This window comes from Miniopterus natalensis, chromosome 1, assembly GCF_054644295.1.
Source record: "Miniopterus natalensis isolate mMinNat1 chromosome 1, mMinNat1.hap1, whole genome shotgun sequence".
Classification (NCBI taxonomy): domain Eukaryota; kingdom Metazoa; phylum Chordata; class Mammalia; order Chiroptera; family Miniopteridae; genus Miniopterus; species Miniopterus natalensis.
The window spans coordinates 32129505-32149394 of record NC_142081.1 but is presented as its reverse complement, the minus strand read 5'-3'; the positions used below and the strand labels follow the sequence as shown (position 1 = coordinate 32149394).

At 35.4% G+C, this 19890-nt stretch overlaps 1 protein-coding gene and 2 non-coding genes across 3 annotated transcripts in view; 2 read left to right on the top strand and 1 right to left on the bottom strand.

The window, feature by feature from the left end:
* Positions 1 to 71: 71 nt before the first annotated feature.
* TRNAK-CUU (transfer RNA lysine (anticodon CUU)) lies at positions 72 to 144 on the bottom strand. The gene has a single exon. It is a non-coding gene; the product is annotated as a tRNA-Lys (tRNA).
* A 368-nt stretch (positions 145 to 512) lies between these two features.
* On the top strand, positions 513 to 619 carry LOC148094073 (U6 spliceosomal RNA). The gene has a single exon (XR_015716347.1). It is a non-coding gene; the product is annotated as a U6 spliceosomal RNA (small nuclear RNA).
* A 1419-nt stretch (positions 620 to 2038) lies between these two features.
* The window catches only part of PSMA3 (proteasome 20S subunit alpha 3), a 22514-nt gene continuing 4662 nt past the window's right edge, over positions 2039 to 19890 (top strand). The window contains exons 1-8 of the mRNA XM_016198190.2: positions 2039 to 2134; positions 4710 to 4792; positions 10370 to 10493; positions 13099 to 13200; positions 13285 to 13358; positions 15925 to 15997; positions 16810 to 16875; positions 19789 to 19835. Of these exons, the coding sequence (XP_016053676.1) occupies positions 2114 to 2134; positions 4710 to 4792; positions 10370 to 10493; positions 13099 to 13200; positions 13285 to 13358; positions 15925 to 15997; positions 16810 to 16875; positions 19789 to 19835 (590 nt within the window). The 5' untranslated portion in view covers positions 2039 to 2113. The remainder of the gene's footprint in view (positions 2135 to 4709; positions 4793 to 10369; positions 10494 to 13098; positions 13201 to 13284; positions 13359 to 15924; positions 15998 to 16809; positions 16876 to 19788; positions 19836 to 19890) is intronic.

The following is a 19890-nucleotide window of genomic DNA, read 5'->3' as shown; positions in this document are numbered from 1 at the left end:
AAGGTTCCTTACTTAGTCATATTTCTTCGGAGAAACCTTGAAATTCCCTAAGGGAACACAAAAAGTGCTGTCGCCCAACGTGGGGCTCGAACCCACGACCCTGGGATTAAGAGTCCCATGCTCTACCGACTGAGCTAGCCGGGCGCTCGAGATGCGGCCGCGTTTTTTCACCTCTTGATCATTGCTCAGCTACATCACGTTTTCCTTCACTACTTCTTTAAAAATTGTATCATACTATTAGCTATGCACTTCCCAATTATTTTCAAGAATTCTTTAAAACATTTAATTGTATTTGAATTTAATAATTTCTATTGCTTGTGTATACCAAGATCACTGAAAACTTATGCAGGTCTTTATAATCACAAATTCACTCGTTGAATCTTTTCTCTGACGCGTTTTAAAATACTGCTTAATGTGTCATCTTTAAAAAATACCTATCAAGGCTACCCGCCCTCCAGCAAGTGGCATGATGATTCCTACAACGTGGGGGCAGCATTAAAAAACAAAGTTCAGTGCTCGCTTTAACAACACATACACTAAAATTGCAACGAAACAAGAGTAGATTAGCATAGCCCCTGCTCAAGGACGTCAGGCAAGTTTCTGAAGCTTCCATATTAAAAAAAAAAAAAAAAAAAAGTTCATCCTCTAAGAGGTTACAATGCAAAACAGCAGAGGTTAGCTCTTTTCCTTTAATATGACCTAGTCAAGGAAAGTTAAATTGAGGAAGGGGATTCTGGTTCACTTAAAATAAGGCCTCTTTCAGGTAACTGCCTGACAATTGAGAGAGAGGACCCTCAGAGGTTGTTATTATCATTCAGGTCAAATAACAGAAGCTGGGAGGAAAGAATTGTAGTCATTGCATCTTATGGTAAAGAATGTTAATTCTAAGAGGAAAGAAGAAAAACTGACTTTGATCAAATTATGGAAAGCTGAGACAACGGAATAATCCACATTATTAAGCAACTATTTATATTAAGGGACTATTTCCAGGTTAAAGGAGCCTAGAGACCTGCAACTGAATACAATGTGTGGTGTTGGATTTTATTTATTATTATTATTATTATTATTATTATTATTATTATTATTTTGCTATGAAGGGCACTATTGAGAGAATTGCCAAAATCTAAAAAAGTCTGTATATTAGAAAAGGAAGTATTGTTAATTTTCTGATTTTCATAATTGTTTTGTGACTGTAAAAAATAATATTGTTTGGGGGGGGAAATACTAATGAAGTATTTAGTCGTTTAAAAAGTGCTAATGGCCCTCCATTGGTAATAAAATTGAAATCTAAAGCACTACAAGATGTGCTTCCATATCCACCTCTCTGATTTCACTTCCTGCCATCCCCCCACTTAATCACTGACAGGCCACGCTGTCCCGATCGTTCCTGTATCATGCCAAGCTCATACCCCTACAACAATCCCAAGTATCAGTTTAAAGTCATTCTGTAAGTACCAGCCTAAAGTGCAAACCTCCATTGTCTCTTCTACCTTCTTTAAGCAGTCTTATCCTTAATGCTAGCAAATAGTTGTATTCACAAAAAAGGTACTAATGCTTCTGTAAAATTCCTGAGCTCAAAGGTGAGATACCCTTAGAGTGCAACTTCCTTTGTCGTGAGGAAAGGTAGGTTGACGGGGATGCCCTCAAGATAATGGGTCAGAACCGGGACGCTAAGTGTGGAGGGAGGCATCCCCCCAATCGCTTTCTTGGGCCTTGGTAAGAACGTCTCTCCGCTTTGCTCTAAGAAAGAATGAGGTATCGAAACAGAGGGATAATACAATTCTTAGGTAATGGAACACAGCAGCTTCTCAGAAAACCCTTTGGCTCAAAATGGCTCAATAACACTCACGAGCGAAACTGAAGAGGAGGAACCCCTACGTTCCCCTAACCCCACCTCCATTGTTTTCTGCACTAGCTCGCCGCCCGCAACGTTGGTCCCCTCCTTTTCCCACAATCCTCTGTTCCCGGGCTCAACGCCGAGGAACTAGCCACAGAGAAGGCTATTGGTTGAAAGAGCAGCCAATGAGAGAGCCCGTTACTAGTCTGCGTGCCGCGCTGTAGGGGGAGCGCATTAGGCCCTGCTGCCCTACGCGTTCCGCTGGTGTTTAGCAGGATGAGCTCCATCGGCACCGGGGTGAGTTCGTTGTCTCACGATGTGATCGTCTGGTCGAAGGATTAGCGCTGAAGGAAGGCGGACAGACCGCTTGGGGTGCGCCAGTTCGGGGGTGCATGGGAATGCCTTCGGCCTAGCGTGCCGCTTCCACTTGTCTTTCCCACGCTTGTTTCTAGGCCGGAGCCTGCGGTGACGGTGACCTGAAGCCTTTAAGCTCAGGTGTGGCGGGCCTGGCGGCGCAGCAGTAAAATATGGAGCCGCTTTGGATCGCTGAGTCACTTTCTTTGGCCTCTCAGGGAAACCGAAAGTGGAGACTCGTGGGGCCTGAAATAGTGCAGGGTTTGGGCGTCAGCGCCTCTTGAGAACCACTGAGGCCCGGCGGCTTGAGATTCCAAGATCCGAGGCGCGGCTTTCCGTGGACAGTTCCATGCAGTTGCTAGGGTGCTGCTGACTCACGGGCCCTTCTTCCTCTGCCCTCCGAGGGTCGCGATCGCTCAGTAGGACTCCCTGGGAACGTGTCGGGACAGGACATACAAGAAAAATGCCTGAAAAGTGAAGTCTGAAGACTACTTTCCGTTTTTCTTTTGTCCCAGCTTTTCCTGTACAGAGTACTTAACAGCACACCGCCGCAAACATTGAAATGATTAGCCAGGGACCTAACCGCTTCTGACTTAGTAGACAAGCCTGTTGAGGATTTTGAAGTTAGACTGGACTTGTTGGGCTTACTACTTTCCTTTGTTAAACGTACTGCGTATATACAATCTTTCGCTTTCTCCCTTTATGTATTTCTCCATATAGAAAATACAGTTTTTTGTTTAGAAATATATAAGGGTTGTTTGCATTAAGGCTTTGAATAAATGGGTTTCTTAGTTCATCTAATTCTTCAGTTCCTAAGATTTTGATACTGAGTATTAAGCCGAAATACTGGTTTTCCAAGTTTGATAGCAGGTAGCTTATGTTTGGAATGGTTTATTTCATTGGATTATGTGATGCTAAAGTTATGTCATTTTTTGTTGTTGTTGTTAGTAATAGTAGTTGCTCAGTAATGCATATTGTAACAAATTGACTTTCCAGCTGCTTTAATATTACCTTCGATTGATAGTTTCATTTTACAAACCCTATGAAAATACTTGATAATATAACCATGTGAGATATTTTGGCATTACAGTGGTAGATCTTTGTTTTACACATCAGGAAACAAACTCAGGAAGCACCACTGTTGAGGGCTTATCTCCTGTCTTTGCTTCTAAGAACTCTGAATAAGAAGAACTGTCTACGTGACATTTCTCTCTACTTGCTTGTTTAATAGGCATTTCAAACTACATGTCCCAAGTAGAAATCTGGTTTTTCTTCTCCCCTTGTCATTTTGCATCTCCTGCAATCTTCCATCTTCAGTGAATGGTCCAGTTCTAGTTGCTCAAATGAAAAAAAAATAAATCTGTGACTCACCTTTAATTTCTTTTTTACTTCTTACTTGCATCTCTACAATCTTCAGCTCAATGAATGGTCCAGTTCTAGTTGCTCAAGTGAAAATAATCGGATTCACCTTTCTTTTTTACTTTAGTCCTAGAGTCAATCCATTAGCAGGGTTTTTTGGGGGGGGAAGGGGAGGGTCTCTACCATCAAAACATCCTGCCTTCTGTCTCTTTTTCTCTAGTCAGAGTACCACCTTTGGAATACCTGATCTCTGCTTCCACTCTTGTTACCTCTGCAATTCATTTTTCAGATGAATGATGCTTTAAAAAAAAAAAATTAGATCATATCACCCCGTTTAAATTCCAGTGACTTCCTATTGCATTTAGAATAAAATATAAACTTCCTACTCCAGCCTAGAAGACTAAACATAGTTTGGCCCTTACATGTCATGCTCTAATATAGTTTTCTCACTACCATTTACAGTGCTCAAGACACAGTGGCCTTCTTTCTTTTCCTTGATTGTGCTAGGCTTCTTTCTACCTTAAGGTCTTTATGCCAAATGCCAGGATGGCTCCTCCATATACTAAATGTCTAGTTACTCCTTATTTAGGTGTGACTCAGTCTAAATAACTAAATATAACTGCCCCAGCAAGGCCTTTCCTGATTAGGTAGTCTGTAGTAGTTCCTCTGACTATCACTTCAACCTGTTTTATTTTCATTATAGTCCTTTTTCTGGGTTAGTGCTGTATCTCTAGCACCTAGCTTTGTGCCTGGTCTGCTTTGTAATGAAGAAGTTCAAGAATTACGCTTATTAAATGTTTGAATGCTAAATTATTTGTCAAAGGTCCTTTACTTATTGCCACAGCTATGAATTAGAATGTTCTGAATCCAGTGCTATTTCTGCCATACCATAGTAATTATTTTCAAAAGTGAGCTTTGAGTTTTGTGTGAAAAAAGTTGATTTTATCTAGGACTTGTATCTATCTATTGCTTTTCAGTAAATCTAAAGTGTATAACTTTTCCCTTAGTTGCTGTTTCTACTCTGATATACTAAAGCAAAGTCTTTGTTTAGAGTTAACACACATTTCTGATGTGTAAGCCATTTAGAAAAAAAAAAAAGTGAAGTTATTACTGCCAAACTTACATCATTATAGGCTTATTGTTGCCTCTTTCCTCCTAGTATGACCTGTCGGCCTCTACATTCTCTCCTGATGGAAGAGTTTTTCAAGTTGAATATGCTATGAAGGCTGTGGAAAATAGTAGGTAAGAAACATTGTTTTATTTGAAATTAGCCTATTTAACCAGTTATTAAATATCTCCTTTTTTATATTTTTGGTACTTAGCCTTTGCTTTGTTACTTTGATACAAAATAATATGTACCTTAAAATAATCTCAATTTATTAGTCATTTCCAGATCTCTTTTTAGGCCAGATCTTTTCATGAGCGCCAGCCAGCCTTGTATTTCCAGTTGATGCCAGTATTATCCACTTGGACATTTTACCATGTCTCAAATGTGGTGTATAAAACCAAATTCATTATCATCTTTGCTAGCCCATTTCCTTTTAAAATTCTTGGTTTATCCCTGGTTGGTATGGCTCAGTTGGTTAGAGTGTCATCCGGTACACCAAAGGGTGGCAGGTTCGATTCCTGGTCAGGGCTGTGGGTTCAATTCCCTGTTGAAGCACGTGCAGGAGGGAACTGATTGTGTTTCTCTCTCATCAGTGTTTCTCTCTCCCTCTTCCTCTCCTAAAAAAAAAAAAAATCAATAAAATTGTTTAAAATAAATAAAATTCTTAGTTTATATCATTGTTTTCCTTGGCCATTAGGTTTGTGACTTGTATTTGTGTTTTCCTTATTTTATTTTTTTACTATTTATTTATTTTTACTCATCACTGGAAGATGTTTTTGATTGATTTTAGAAAGAGAGGAAGGGAAAAGGGAGAGAGAGAGAAACATCATTGGGAGAGAATCAACATCCATTGGCTGCATCGTACACGCTCCTCCACTGCGGATCAAGCCTGCAACCTGGGCATGTGCCCTGACCAGGGGAATTGAACCTGCAACTTTTTGGTTCATGGGTCACGCTCAACCAGTGAACCACACTGGCCGGGCTAAGCTCAGTTTTTTAAATAATAATGAAAGGTTTTGGAGTACAGGTAGACTAGGGAAATTTTAGAGTTTTAGAAAAGTCCACATATAAATGCTGAGTTGTTCAAATTTGTACTAGTACCTTATATATGATTATGGAAGTTTCATGAGGGTGGAGACTGTTATTTGTCTTTCCATGGGCTATCAGTTAGCAAGCCCTCAATAGTTATTGAATGAACAAACAGATGGTCATTTGTTGTGCCATCTTCTGAGTGGTAGAAGGAAGGTATCTGGATTTCTAATGGTTTATGAAATATTTAAGATATTTTGCACAAAAATACATTTTAAGTCCTATTATAGGATTTGAAACAAAGCTAGTTTATTTTGTGTTTAAATGTTGTATCATTAGACATATTGTTATTTACAAGCTGTTGGTATCTGATACTATAATAGAAGTAAGGCTGTTAAGAACTTAGGCTAAAATGTATTTGTCATTGTATACAAAGCCTTTGAGAGTTCAGAAGAGAGTCAAATTCAAGAAAAAAGTTGACACATTTTCTTCCTGTTGATAAAGGAAAATTGGCTCTTAAACTAGGGAGCTAGAGAAAGAACTTGAGGAAGTTACTGGTTTTTTCTTCCTCTGCATTCTTGCACCTTCATTAGTGTAAAAAACTTAAGAGAAGTATTGACTAAGAAAATCTTGAAAATACATTTTTAAACCATCTGTAACCCAGAAAATTGAGGCTAAGCTATGGGGATCTGTGTATCTTAGTAATTTGTTTTCTATTAAGTATTTCTAAATATGGTTTAAAACAGCTTTATTTAAGTAAAATTGGAATTAAAAAAAATTAAAACATTATAAATGAATGTTTTTTCTGCATAAAGAAAAAACAGGGTAAGTTCCTCTTTTAAAGGGATCTATGTAACCTGGTATGATAGAGTATTGTATGATGATCACAAATGTGAATTTTACACCCTTGCCAGGTAAGCTCAGTTGGTTAGAGCATTGTCCCCATATGTCAAGGTTGTGGGTTTGATCCACGGTCAGAGCACATACAAGAAGCAACCAATGATGCATAAATAAGTGGAACAACAAACTGATATTTCTTTCTCTCTCATTCTCTCTCCCTAAAAATCAATAAATTAAAAAACATTTCTTTAGAAAACAAGATGTGAATTTTTCTCCTAGCTGCTACTTAATAGTGATGTTGTATAAGGTTCCTCTATTCAGTCTTCTAAATGTTAGTTGTAGACATCTACCCTAACTACTTCATATACCTGACAATAAGAATGAAATAAAAACATTTGGAAAATCTTTTATGTGCTGTGTGGGCACAAAGGTGGAAATTAGAAAAATTAGATTGTATGTTAATTTTCTTAACAGTCTGGCATATAAACTAATAGAAAACATTTAACCATTTAAGTAAATAATTGATTTAAGATTATATTTCTGCATTGAATGATGATCACTTTTTTTAAAGAAAGAAATTTAATCTTGGGAATTTAAAAGTGAAATATTTTTGAGTACCTGTTAACTATGGGAACTACCAAATTAATTAATGACATGTATGTTAATACTTAAAAGCACTGTATTACAATATGTATACCATGATCATAATTTTATAAAAGTATGCCCCTAGAATAGGGGTGGGGAATGTCCAGCTCACAGGCTATGTCATTTGGTCTGGGCCTGTCAAGGCCTCACCAAAGAGAAGCAGTTCCAGCCATCACATTAGGGGTGAGTTAATTAAATGTTTGACCAAATATAGCAGGTTATATTTTAAACTGATAATTTTGTATGGCTCACAAATGACGTTACAAATATCTAAATGGCCCTTGGCAGAGAAAAGGTTCCCCATCCCTGTCCTAGAAGGTAATATGCAAAAGATTAAATTATAATCTTCCCCTTTAGCCTCATTGTGGAATCTTGATATGAAGAAGACTGTGAAATATAATATAAGGATTATACTGTTGAGAAAAAAAATGTACACAAAATTTTGGTGTCAGAACCTCTTTATACTTGAAAAAAACACAGGGCCTCAAGAGTATTTTTAAAAAGTTTATTTTTATTGTTGAAAGTATTACAGATGTCCTCTTTTTTTCCCCATTGACCTCTTCTACCCTGCACCTGTGTCCCTCCCACCCCAGAAAGAACATTTCTTATATAGGCTATAGGTTCTATCAGTATTTACTGTGACCCCAAAGAGCTTTTATTTACTTAGGTTATTGGTCCTATTAATATTTACCATGTTAGATTTTAAAACAAAATTTAAAATGTTAATTCATTCAAAATAACAATAATAAACACAATTTTGCATGTTAACATAAATAATTTAAATTATTATTAAAAATATTTAATATTAGTAACATTTTAAATGAAAAATAACACCCAAAATGTAAAGAAAAGTATAGTGAAAAGAGTGGCATTGTTTTACATTTTTATAAATCACAGTAGTTGATTGAAGCTTAATAGAAGACAGATCCCCTTATCTGCGCCTGCTTCAGCATGTTGTTACTTGTATTGAAGCATGTGAAGCAAGTCAGGCTTCATGCAGGTATGTAGTTGGAAAAGTGAGGAGTATTTTAATAAAGGCTTTTCAGATAATTACAGATGTTGTTCTATGATACTATACCAAAACTAGACAAACGGTAATTTCTTAAAAGTTTTTTTGCAGTGTGGTGTCTAAAAGCTTAACAGTAAACTTTTTGTACATGGAAATTAAAGTCTGTTGGGTTGTCTTGCACTTTGGATGTTTTACCTGTGCATGCTCTGTAACATTATGAATTGGTCATTTGGAAAATACTGGTTTACTGAGTTATAACAGATCTTTCAAATTTGACATATGTTGTTATAAACTCTCAGAAACATCACACTTGTTACTATCACCATCAATCTGATCATAAAAGCTTTTAAGTACTGGGAAACACTAGCTCACGGGTGAATGTGATTCCCCAAATTCCAAATACCTGAGTGTCAATAACCCTGGTTTGTCCAATGCTCATTGACGGTAAAAACAGGTAGTCCATAAGAAAATTCACAACTCTAAAACAGTTTTTCCAGGGCTTGTTCCTTTATTTAGGTAATCATTGTATTTCGATATACAGCAGAAGTACTTTGAGTACCTTCCATTTCAGTATGATAATAAAAAGGCAGGTGCTTAAAGATTGTGATCTAATTAAAGTAATTACTGCTGTATCAAGGACATTCTCAAACTAAAAGTTGCTTTTTTTTTTTTTTTTTTTAACTTGAGAGCATAGCAGTGAAGAATACAATTAGTATTCAACAATACAACTACTACCATTTTTTGTTATTGCCTTGATTGGTGTTAATGGCCAGCAGTTTTATCCACTAGTGCTTCTGTATTGTACCATTAGTACAAATGTCCATGCAGTGGAAAGGGCAAATGATGTCTTTGTATTTTTATGAAAATAATTTAGACCTCACAGACCCCCTTGAAAGGGTCTCTGGGATCCCTAGGGGGTTCACAGACCACACTTTTCAGAACTTTTAGTTTAGAATAACTGTTCAGTGAGGAAGATGACGTGGAATAACTAGGAAAGGCTATCTGAGGCTGAAGAGTTTAAGTTGAAGTGACTTTGCCAAAGTTTGTAGAAATTTATTTAAATACGCAGTGGTGAGGAGAAAGCATATTCTAGCACCCAGGGTAACCTCAATGAAGACTTAATAGCAAAAATGAACATAAGGTGTTTGAAGGATGATGGTGAGGTTGAATTCAGTAGAGCAGTGGATTTGTAAATAGGATGGATTTTGCAGATTCTCAGGATTTTTGGAAGGTGGGCCAAGGAGTTAAAACGTGAAAGGGGAGCCATCGAAGATACCTGAAGTGTGGGAGAAGGAGTGTCTGAAATTCTTTGTAGTATGTGTACATAGCCCTGTTCATTTTTCTGGTTGTTTCTAATCAGAATTCCCTTTATTAAAAGGATTAGAAGAATAAGGTAATTAATGTATTTTCATCTTAAAATGGCAACATAATTTCTCCACATTTTACTTAATAGATTATTTTAAGAGCTATTTTGTTTTAAACAGTTGTACAAAACATATGTTTTATTCTTTTATATGCTTATAAGCCATACATGGTTAGTGCAGAAAAAGCAAATGAGCAAAAGAAAGAAAAAGAATTATAATCTCTTCACCCAAGTCACTGTTAACTTTTTAGCTTGTGTATAGCCTGTCTTTTCTATGCATATTATGTACCTTTTTTTTTTAAAGGTTTTATTTATTTATTTATTTATTTTTAAAAAATATATCTTTATTGATTTCAGAGAGAGGAAAGGAGAGGGAAAGAGAGAGACAGAAACATTGATGATGAGAGAGTCATTGATCGAGCCCACAACCCGGGCATGTGCCCTGACCGGGAATCAAACCCCGATTGCCTGGATCCCAGGTCGACGCTCAACCGCTGAGCCACGCCCGGCCGGGCATTATGTACCATTTTTAATGGACATGAATTTAGTAAACATTTGTTATAATATGGCTATCATATGCCAGACACTGCCATTTTGTACATATTTTGTTGGCATCTTTTTTCACTTGTGTATTAATATTCTTTTATGTCATAATATAGATTCTTTTGATGACATGATTCATTTATATGGATTAATCTACTACACGTTAGGTAGTTTCCCCTTTCTAATTTTCAAATGCATTTGTTTTAAAGTACTTGCCATGCTTTAAAAAACTAAGTGTTACCTACTTTTGTGTTTCAATTGATTTTCTTCTGCTTGTTTCAGTACAGCTATTGGAATCAGATGTAAAGATGGTGTTGTCTTTGGGGTAGAAAAATTAGTCCTGTCTAAACTTTATGAAGAAGGGTCCAACAAACGACTTTTTAATGTTGATCGACATGTTGGAATGGTAAGGTGACATTTAAAAATGTTCCTTTAAGTAACTGATTGGAATATATTAAAATGTGATTATAAGAATCCATTTATTACTTTAGTGTTGAGGCAGAAACAGATTAGACAGCAGCCACAGAGGTAATCACAGAGAGTGAATAGTTCACTATCTGAAAGAAAGGTAGCAGTCTCATAACTTGATCGGAAAGAGAGATGAAAAACCAAGTTGCCTTAAGGAGGAGGGGAGAAGGGTGAGAAGTATGTGTAGAAAAGATATGTTGGCAGCATAGATCACTGATGAAAGCATATTCTTGAGAGGCAAAGAATCTTTAGGTCTTTGTATCCCTTGTGGGGATCACTGTCATACTGAAGATGTTACCAGATAAGGAATACCTTTATAGTCAGGTGGGGCAGCAGGAAAGGATGTTTAATGAAAGGAAAAGTGAACACATCCTTTTTAATAGTTTTATAGGCATCACTGTATTAAAATTATTTTATGCAGCTGATATCTTGGACTGCTTTGCACAATTGCAAGGCAAGTCATAAATACATGAGTGGTGTATACTGGTGTCATCCTATGTGGGTGTCAGACTTTCTTCAGTAAGAACAGCCTAAAAAGGAAAAGAAAGTATTCTAACCCTGCTTACTGAAAAGGCTAGGAAGAAAAGAGAAAACTTGTGTGCTAGGTACTATGCTAGAGGCTCTTCACACAAATTATCGCTTTAATCCTGACAACCCAGTGAGAGTAATATTAATCCCACTTTTACAGATGAGAAAACAGACCTCTACAGCTGGTCAAGATATAAGCTGAGATTCAGACTTTTGGGATTGCATGGCCTACATATTACTCCAGAACCCATTCTGCAGAGTGAGATCCTGTAGAACACACACTGCTGTTAGCTTTGGTATTTCTAAATAAGATGTGTTACACACAAACACAAAAATGACTGGTAAAATATAACCAGTAAACTATAAGCTACAGATAAAAAATTTTTTTCCTCTCCAATGTGTTATTTCTGAACATATTTTCTCTCATGAACAAATTTATTATTCCCAGTGAAACTTGCCACATTGCAGTGTAGCCGACAGGAGAGGAACTAACGAATTAGGCATTCTTTCACTTAGAAAAACTTTAAGTTAGAGGTATTTTGAAAACAGTAATATATGCTTATAGGCACTGTAGTGATGGAAAATTATCCTAGAATTTTCAAATTTTTACTGTTTGTTATTTAAAGCCAGGAAACGGATGGTATTCCTTATAGCCAGAAATTGGCAAAACATTAGACATTGAAGAGGGTTAGGAACAATGAAGGACTGTTTTGTTTCCACAGTTGTCATCTTCAAGTGATTTGAGAATTTTAAGACTTCACAATAAGCTTTCTCCAAAGCAATAGATGATTTAAATGGTAACATTTACTGACTAGGTAACTTTGGGAAAGTCACACTAAACACTAGGTTCCTCACTTGCAAAACTACAGTGCTAATGATACCTATCTCATACAGTTGTTGGCAGGGTAAAAAAATAATTATGTAAAATACTTATTAGCATGTAATGAGTGCTCAATATGTGTTAGGAATTTTCATCATTGTTACTTTTAGTAGGTATAAGTAGATAAAAGGCTATTAAAAATTCTGATACCACTTCTAACTTCTGCATATTTCCTAAACAAGTCCAGACTTTGTTGGTTCCTAGTCCCTGTGTTCCAGTAATTTTTTTTAATGGCTTCCATATGCCAAAAAAATACTCAGTGGTTCTATTTGTTATGTATTTAGGTCCAAACAACTTGGTGTTTGTTCTAAAGACTAGCTATTAAAAAATACACGTATAATGAAATAAATATATATGTTTTTTATTTTTAAACAGTCACAGTGTGCACTGTGCAACTTCTAAACTTTGGAATCAGATTACATGCTGCCCTCATTTCCTGTTCCACATTGATTTTTGCACAATATTTTTTATCACAGCAACCCAGCTTTTCAGTGATATGATGATGTATTGAAAGGAGTGTAGGATGATCTGATGTTGAAACTATGAACTGCTTTGACAAATGTTTCCCCCAAACTTAATGTCCACAGCTCTTGAATTCACTACAGTGCTGTAGGCTATCTCAGTACATCGTTTGGTAACTGCAGTTGTAAGCCACCAATCTGGGACGATATGTGATTTGTCATGTTTTGGTTTGGCATTACAATTTATTAGTCAGTAGGCTGAAAAAGGAGACTTGAGGTTGTGCTGTTTAGAACAAAACTTTTAATAATTTTTTGAACGTAGAACTGCTTTAAATAAAAGATTAGTCCTTACCGAGACCAAAAGTTTTCTTCTTTTTGTTGTTGTTCTATTCTTTATAATGAAGTGGTAAGTGGAGCGATATGGAGGATTGATTATAGAAATATTCCTTCTGAATGTGATCACTGGACAAAGCAGTAAAGTCATACTTGATAAATTTCTAAATTGTAATCCCATACCCATGCATCAAAATGCCAGGATGCCTTACAAAAACCTTCAAGCCAAGAAAACTTTTTAATGGTGATGCTTGTTAAATATTTTGAAAGCCTACAATAATTATATACTTTACCTGATTTATGAATGGTGTATTATTAAATTGGTACTTCTTTTCTTTCAGGCGGTAGCAGGTTTGTTGGCAGATGCTCGTTCTTTAGCAGACATTGCAAGAGAAGAAGCTTCCAACTTTAGATCTAACTTTGGCTATAACATTCCACTAAAAGTAAGTTGACAACTTGGTGAGGAGGCTTTTGAACAGTAATAGGAGTTTATTGATAAGCTCTTCTGTTTTCCTCCCTTCCCCCAGCATCTTGCAGACAGAGTGGCCATGTATGTACACGCATATACACTCTACAGTGCTGTTAGACCTTTTGGCTGCAGGTATGAAATTTTCTGAGATATTCAGTCAGATCTGTTCTATAGATCTGTTTTTCCCAGCATTTTAGCCTTTTATACCCTTAAAAATATGAATTGTTACTAAGAAGTATTAGGCTAGTGATTGAATACATCACTGTACATAAAAATAAAAACTTTGAATAGTGAAAAACACTATATAGACTTGAGCCGAAGAGAAAAGAAAACTCATAGTAATAACTTTAATCTGATTATAATACAGTCTCTGGAGGAAGGTGGTCTGGTCTACAGGTATAAACCTCCAGTTGTAAGATACATAAGTACTAGGGATGTAATGTGCAACGTAATGACTATATTAACATTGTTGTATGATGCATAGGAAAGTTAAGTAAATCCTAAGAGTTCTCATCACAAGGAGAAAATATTTTCCTCTTTTTTGTAATTATATGAGATGATGGGTATTAATTAAACCTATTGTAATCACTTCACAATATTTGTAAATCAAACCATCAATGCTGTACATCTAAAACTTTGATACAAAGATGTATGTCAGTTATTTTTCAATAAAACAAAACAACTCTCTGATGTTAGACCCAGACATTTTCACGAAACTGCAAACCGACATTCTGTGTTGTCATTATTAGGTAGCCAACTATACTGGCACCTCAGTGTTCTCATTAATTTCCATCTGCATACTTTAAACAGTTAGGTAAAATGCTCTTAAATGGGAGTTTTTTAGCATTCAATAACATGCATACAAGATTACATGTCAAGTTTCTGTTAGTCTCAGTTTCTTATTGTTAAGGTGGAATGCTGATATTTTTATTTTGGGGGAAAGCTGGGATTCAGTTGCATCAAGACCTAGAGTAAATATTCAAATGTGGCTTCTCAGAGATCTGTCATGACTCGCGATTTCCCTCAAATAAAAAACATGTTTAGTTTGTAACTTTTAAAAAATAAACAAGTCAATCATATTTCATTAAAATAAACTAATTTACTAATATGTCAGTGCTTGCCACTGTTAAAAGTTGTAGAAAGTTAGTTTATTAGCTTTAGTCCTACCTTAGAGTTGTTTATAATCACCATATTTAAATTACTGAGGACAGATACTAGAGAAAACCTGAGTGTTACTAGTTGTTCTTAAGGTTCTCACTTAAATTATATTATGAAACATTTTGCTTTCAGACTTCATAGAATAACTTCCACTTTTAACCTTTCAACTGAGCTCTTAATTCATTAGTTCTGTTTTTAAGGGGGAGAGAATAGTGGAGATGAGAACACTTTTCAGTAAACATTGAGCATGTACTATGAGTCAGTCATAAGTCAGTCACCATTGATGTGACTTTAGAGATAATGTGATAAAGGTATGTATGTACTGCGTATAGCAGGGCACCCGTTAGGGAACAGCCTCTTTCTGGAGAGTTGGCAAGAAAAGGAGGATGTGAGATGTGGGGGGATTAAGGGTTTTTATTTCAAGCAGAGGTACTGGTATGAAACTGCATGGGAATTTCAGGTAATGCAGGGTAGTCAAGTGTACTTGGTGTGTAGACTGAGGTTTAGATGACATTGAAGACATAGGAAGGGGCCAGGTCATATAGAAGTCTGTTCCATACTGAGAAAACACTGAAGGGTTTTTAAATAATGATAATCATTTATGTAATCTGAAAGATAAGTCTCATAGCCATGTGGAAGATGGAAGGGAATGATGTTAGGGGTGGGAATTGGACTGGTGGCTGTCATGGTATTCTGTACATGAAATGATACATAAGATGAGGCTGGTTTCTTCTCTACTTCTGAAGGGAAAGGAAAGAATTTCAGAATATCAGTAATTCACATGATTGTTTAATATTCTAATTTTAATTTGTTGAGTATATAAAAATTCATTGAGCCAGTTTGGATTATTGCAGAAAAATAACTGGAGGAACACTAGGAGATAGCCAAAAAAGAATGAAGGGTGGAACAAGAATTTGGGGTAGATTCAGTGTGTTCACATCAGGAATTTTGTCATCTTGGCTTTTTTCATATTTATATTTTTACCTATTGGGCCCTCTTACTAGTTTTCCATCTATAATTACTCCTTTGTCTACACAGCTATCCTTCCAGGAAAATTTCATTAGGAAGTTTAATACTAACAAACAATGCCACATGAATTTTGAACAGTTTCAAAAACATACTAGTTTTTATTAAAACTACCTTATCAAAGCGTGTAATGAGTTACGTGTATATAAGTAATTTATCTTAAAAAGTATAATTAAAAAAAATTTTATCTTTATTGTTGAAAGAATGTCATCCCTCTTTTCCCCCCATTGACCCCTTCTACCCCACTCCCCACCCCAGGCCTTCCCCACACTACTGTCCGTGTCCATGGGTTATGCATATAAATTCTTTGGTTAATCTCTCCCCACCCCCGCCTTCCCTCTGAGATTCGTCAGCCTGTTCCATGCTTCTATGTCCCTGAATCTATTTTGTTCATCAGTTTATTAAGTTCTTTAGATGAGATTTTGTGATATGTAATTTCATTTTTATCACTGTTTTTTAAATACTTTTATGGTATTAAGAACCATGGTTTAAACAATTAATTACTTTTATGCAGTTTCATGTTAGGGTCTTACAGTGTGAATGATGGTGCACAACTCTACATGATTGACCCATCGGGTGTTTCATATGTGAGTAATTTTTAATCATATGGAATTCTATTTTTAGTTTAATGGTATGTTATTAGCACTGAAATCAGATATTTAGATTATATGAAGTTTCTTTAAAATTCATTCAAGGAAAGTAACATTTTATCTATCATTAGTAACATAACCTGTGGATATGAGGCAGAGGAAAGATTTGTAGTTTTCAGTATGCTGTTTATAAAAACTACACAGTGAACATAAAATTTTGAATATGTGTTATTACTATAAATAGTAGCAGTGTATTAAAACCATATATTTCCCTTTTAAAAAGGACTTTATATGGGATTACTTGGACCTTTCTCTGTCTTCTGAGATTTTTTACTAATTAAAGAAAAAAAGACTATATTGTCATTATACACAAGTATAAATGGACATTCTTTAATTTAAAAAATAACCTTTATAATTTAAATAATAAAGAATTATGATTTAGAGTATAAAGTTCAGGAATTTCTTTCAGAAATAATTTTTTTCATTGTTACGATGCTAAAATAATTTTTCATTCCTACTCTCAAATATGTCTCTAGTTCATGAAGTATTTATAATGATATAATTTGTTTTTCTTTGGATATCCCTTTATTAAAAATAATCTGTATTATTCTAGAATTAAGTTTGGTTATTTTAAATATTTTGAGTCCCTTGGTGTTCATTAGAATATGTTTGACAGTATTTCTCCATACTTGCTTTTGAAAGTCATTTAACATTCTTTCATTAACCTTTAAATAGAAACAATAGTCATCAATGATTTATGGTAGTATGTTAATTGAATATATATATTGGTGTGTGTTCTTTTTAAATAGGGTTATTGGGGCTGTGCTATTGGCAAGGCCAAGCAAGCTGCAAAGACAGAAATAGAAAAGCTTCAGGTAATACATACTTACTGCTTGTATTTTTGTTATAACATTATCCTCATGTAATGAAGTTTTATCACTGCAAACGAAATCTTTTCTACCAAAGTTTGCTGTTTCTAGCAGAGCTGAGAGTAGGAAAGCTGGTAACATATTACTTGTAGAATTGTGTCATGGATCCCTTCATGATTTTGATGTCTGCTTACTATAAACCCTTAATCCAAACATTATCATATAATTTCACAAAATCCTTCAAGTCCATTCATGAAACCCTATGAGCCGTCTTAGGTTGAGAACTTTGGTGTTTTATTCTATCATTTCTTTCTTCTCTGGAGCACTTTTGTCTAAATCTTACATTAAGAGCCTCACTCCTCCAGTGCTTCTCTTCTCTTTGTTCCTACCTACATAAGACATGAAACCCTGTCCTGTTTCAACTGCCTACTTTTTCTTCCCCCAAGAGCCAGAAATTCATTTTTAGTGTAAAGAAGTTTTCTTAAAAGTTTATTGGTTTTCCTTTTAGCCAAATTGATCAACTTAATATTGAAACAGTGTCTACCAACTCTTTATTGCTTCTCAGAAACTTCCCTAAAAGGCAGGCATATGATTTAACATTTTGGCAAATTGTACTAAGAAAAAATTTCATATACATTTAATATTAAAGGGGGACTTTGCTGTACTCATTCAACGTATTTAAGGCAGGCTCTAGAACATCTTTTTAGTGCTTGAAATTTAATGCCACATTCTAGACCTATGAAGCCTAACTCATGTTTGGTATTTTAATAAAATTGATAAAAGGACCTTAGACATCAAGAAAAGCCCTGGGTTAAATATACTGGCTAGAATCAGAGTTAGGTTGGTTATGAATAGTTCCTAGACCTTATGACTTTTAGACCAGTGTTCTTTTCCGTCACACACTTCCTGGTGTAGTGCTAAGTTCCTATCTTCTCGTTTCCCTTTTGCTTTCATTTTTCCTTATTATTGTGTAGAAGTTTGAAGAGAGTAGAGCAGTCTTTTTGTCTTTCTGAGATGAAATCCTGGCAAGGAATGGGAATACCAACACATCCTAGCAAAAAATTGAGAAGAGATCACTTTGCTTGAGGAACATATATATCTAAATGACAAAAACATGCTCTAAAGCAGGTCAACAAACAATGTACACTTTCTACTTTTATTCAGCCTATGGCTACTTTCACACTACAGTAGAGTTTGATAGTTGGGACAGACCGAAGATCATATGGACCATAAAGTCTAAAATATTTACTTTTTGGCCCTTTACAGAAGGAGTTTGCCAACCGCTGCCCTGTATCTATGCTCTGGCCTGTTTTTCTTCTGATGTTCTGTTTACCAAAAATATTTTGTGAAATAAAAACTTCATTAACATATGTAAAAATATATTTAAAATGTGCCCTTTTCACGTTTGCCTTTGTATGATACTATTAACTTACTAAATGTAGAACTTGACCCTTAAGGGCAAAAGTATAAAGAGTGGTATTCCTTTTCTTTCACTTTGCTCCTAATTTAACATGAAAAAATTTAATCAGAAAAGATATGAATAGTACAATAAATGTCTGCATCTAGATTGCAGTTAATGTTTTCAAACATTTTATCCATTTGTATGCTATTTTTTCTAAATAATTTGAAACAGAAATTGCCATCATGACATTGTATCCCTAAATGCTTCAGCATTCATCTCCTTCTAATAATACCATTATTACACCTAAGATATCATCTGATATTCAGCCCATAATCGAGATGCCTCAATAATCCTAACAATGTCATTTGTAACTTTTTCAAACATAATTAAGGTTCACACACTGAATTTGTTTCTTATATCTTCTAATTTGTCCTTCCCCCCAATATTAATTTTTTGAAGATCGCATGCCAGTTATTTTTGTAGTTGGTTCCATATATTAGATTTGTCTATTTCCTAACAAGACTGGTATTCTTAAATTTAATTCAGAATTAGGATTTTTGTTGTTGTTCCTGCTTCCTCATATGGTTGTGCAGGCGCAGAGCATCAGGATTTTAAAATCTAAGTATGTACCAAGAATAAAATATTAATGAACCTGTTTAGAGGGAAAATTGAGTCACCTCAAGTCTGACTGTTTTATGAGCACCCTGTATCTTTCAGCGTGTCTGTCCTCCTCAGCACATCCAGAGTATGAATGCCAGTTTGCTCTTTTCATCTTGTCATGTGTGTTCAGAAACCCATATGCCTAATAAAGTCTTGCATTGGTTATTTCCAGTACCTACTGTTACATAAACTCCTCTGCTGGGCATCTAAGGGCTGTTTCTCTACCCTGATTTCCAGATTTTTCACTGTAAGAATGCTAATTCTAGTAAGATTATAGCTCCCCACTTTTGCCTTGTGCATTTCATTTCTCTGCCTCAAAATCAAACCAAATCCAGCTATGTTCTAAGAACCCACTCAACTCTTGTTCTTCAAAGTTTTCACCAACATTTTGCACTTTTGTCTTGAATTTTGTCTTTAATAATTCCACAAAAGACAGTTTTTCTTAATCATGTCTGGGTATCTTGTATATAGTAAGGCATGTGTGATTTGTTTGCATTTTATTATCCCAAATTGGCTATAAAGAAAAAAAAATTTCTCCAGTCTTAAACTTAAGGTCTGCCTGTGAATAGACTCATAAGGGGGTCTGGAGTTTTATAAATTTTAATACTTATCACAAAACTAGTAGTGCCCAGATGAGGGTCATCCAAAGTATGTTTTATTATAATTTAAAAACATTAAACTGAATCAAGAAACTTAGGTTGTGGTCTTTTGGGATTTTAGGTGATTTTGCTTGGTTTTATATCTGAGAATCTCTCAGGAGCATGGGTTGTTGATACAGGTTGTGAAAAGGATCTGAAAATAGTTACACAAGTGGAAAGTGTTCTTTTGACTCCTAACTTACTGAATATTTTCTGTAGATGAAAGACATGACCTGCTGTGATGTCGTTAAAGAAGTTGCAAAGATGTAAGTGGCCACTTTCCATACTGCTCACAGAACAGTTCTTCACCTGACCACATAC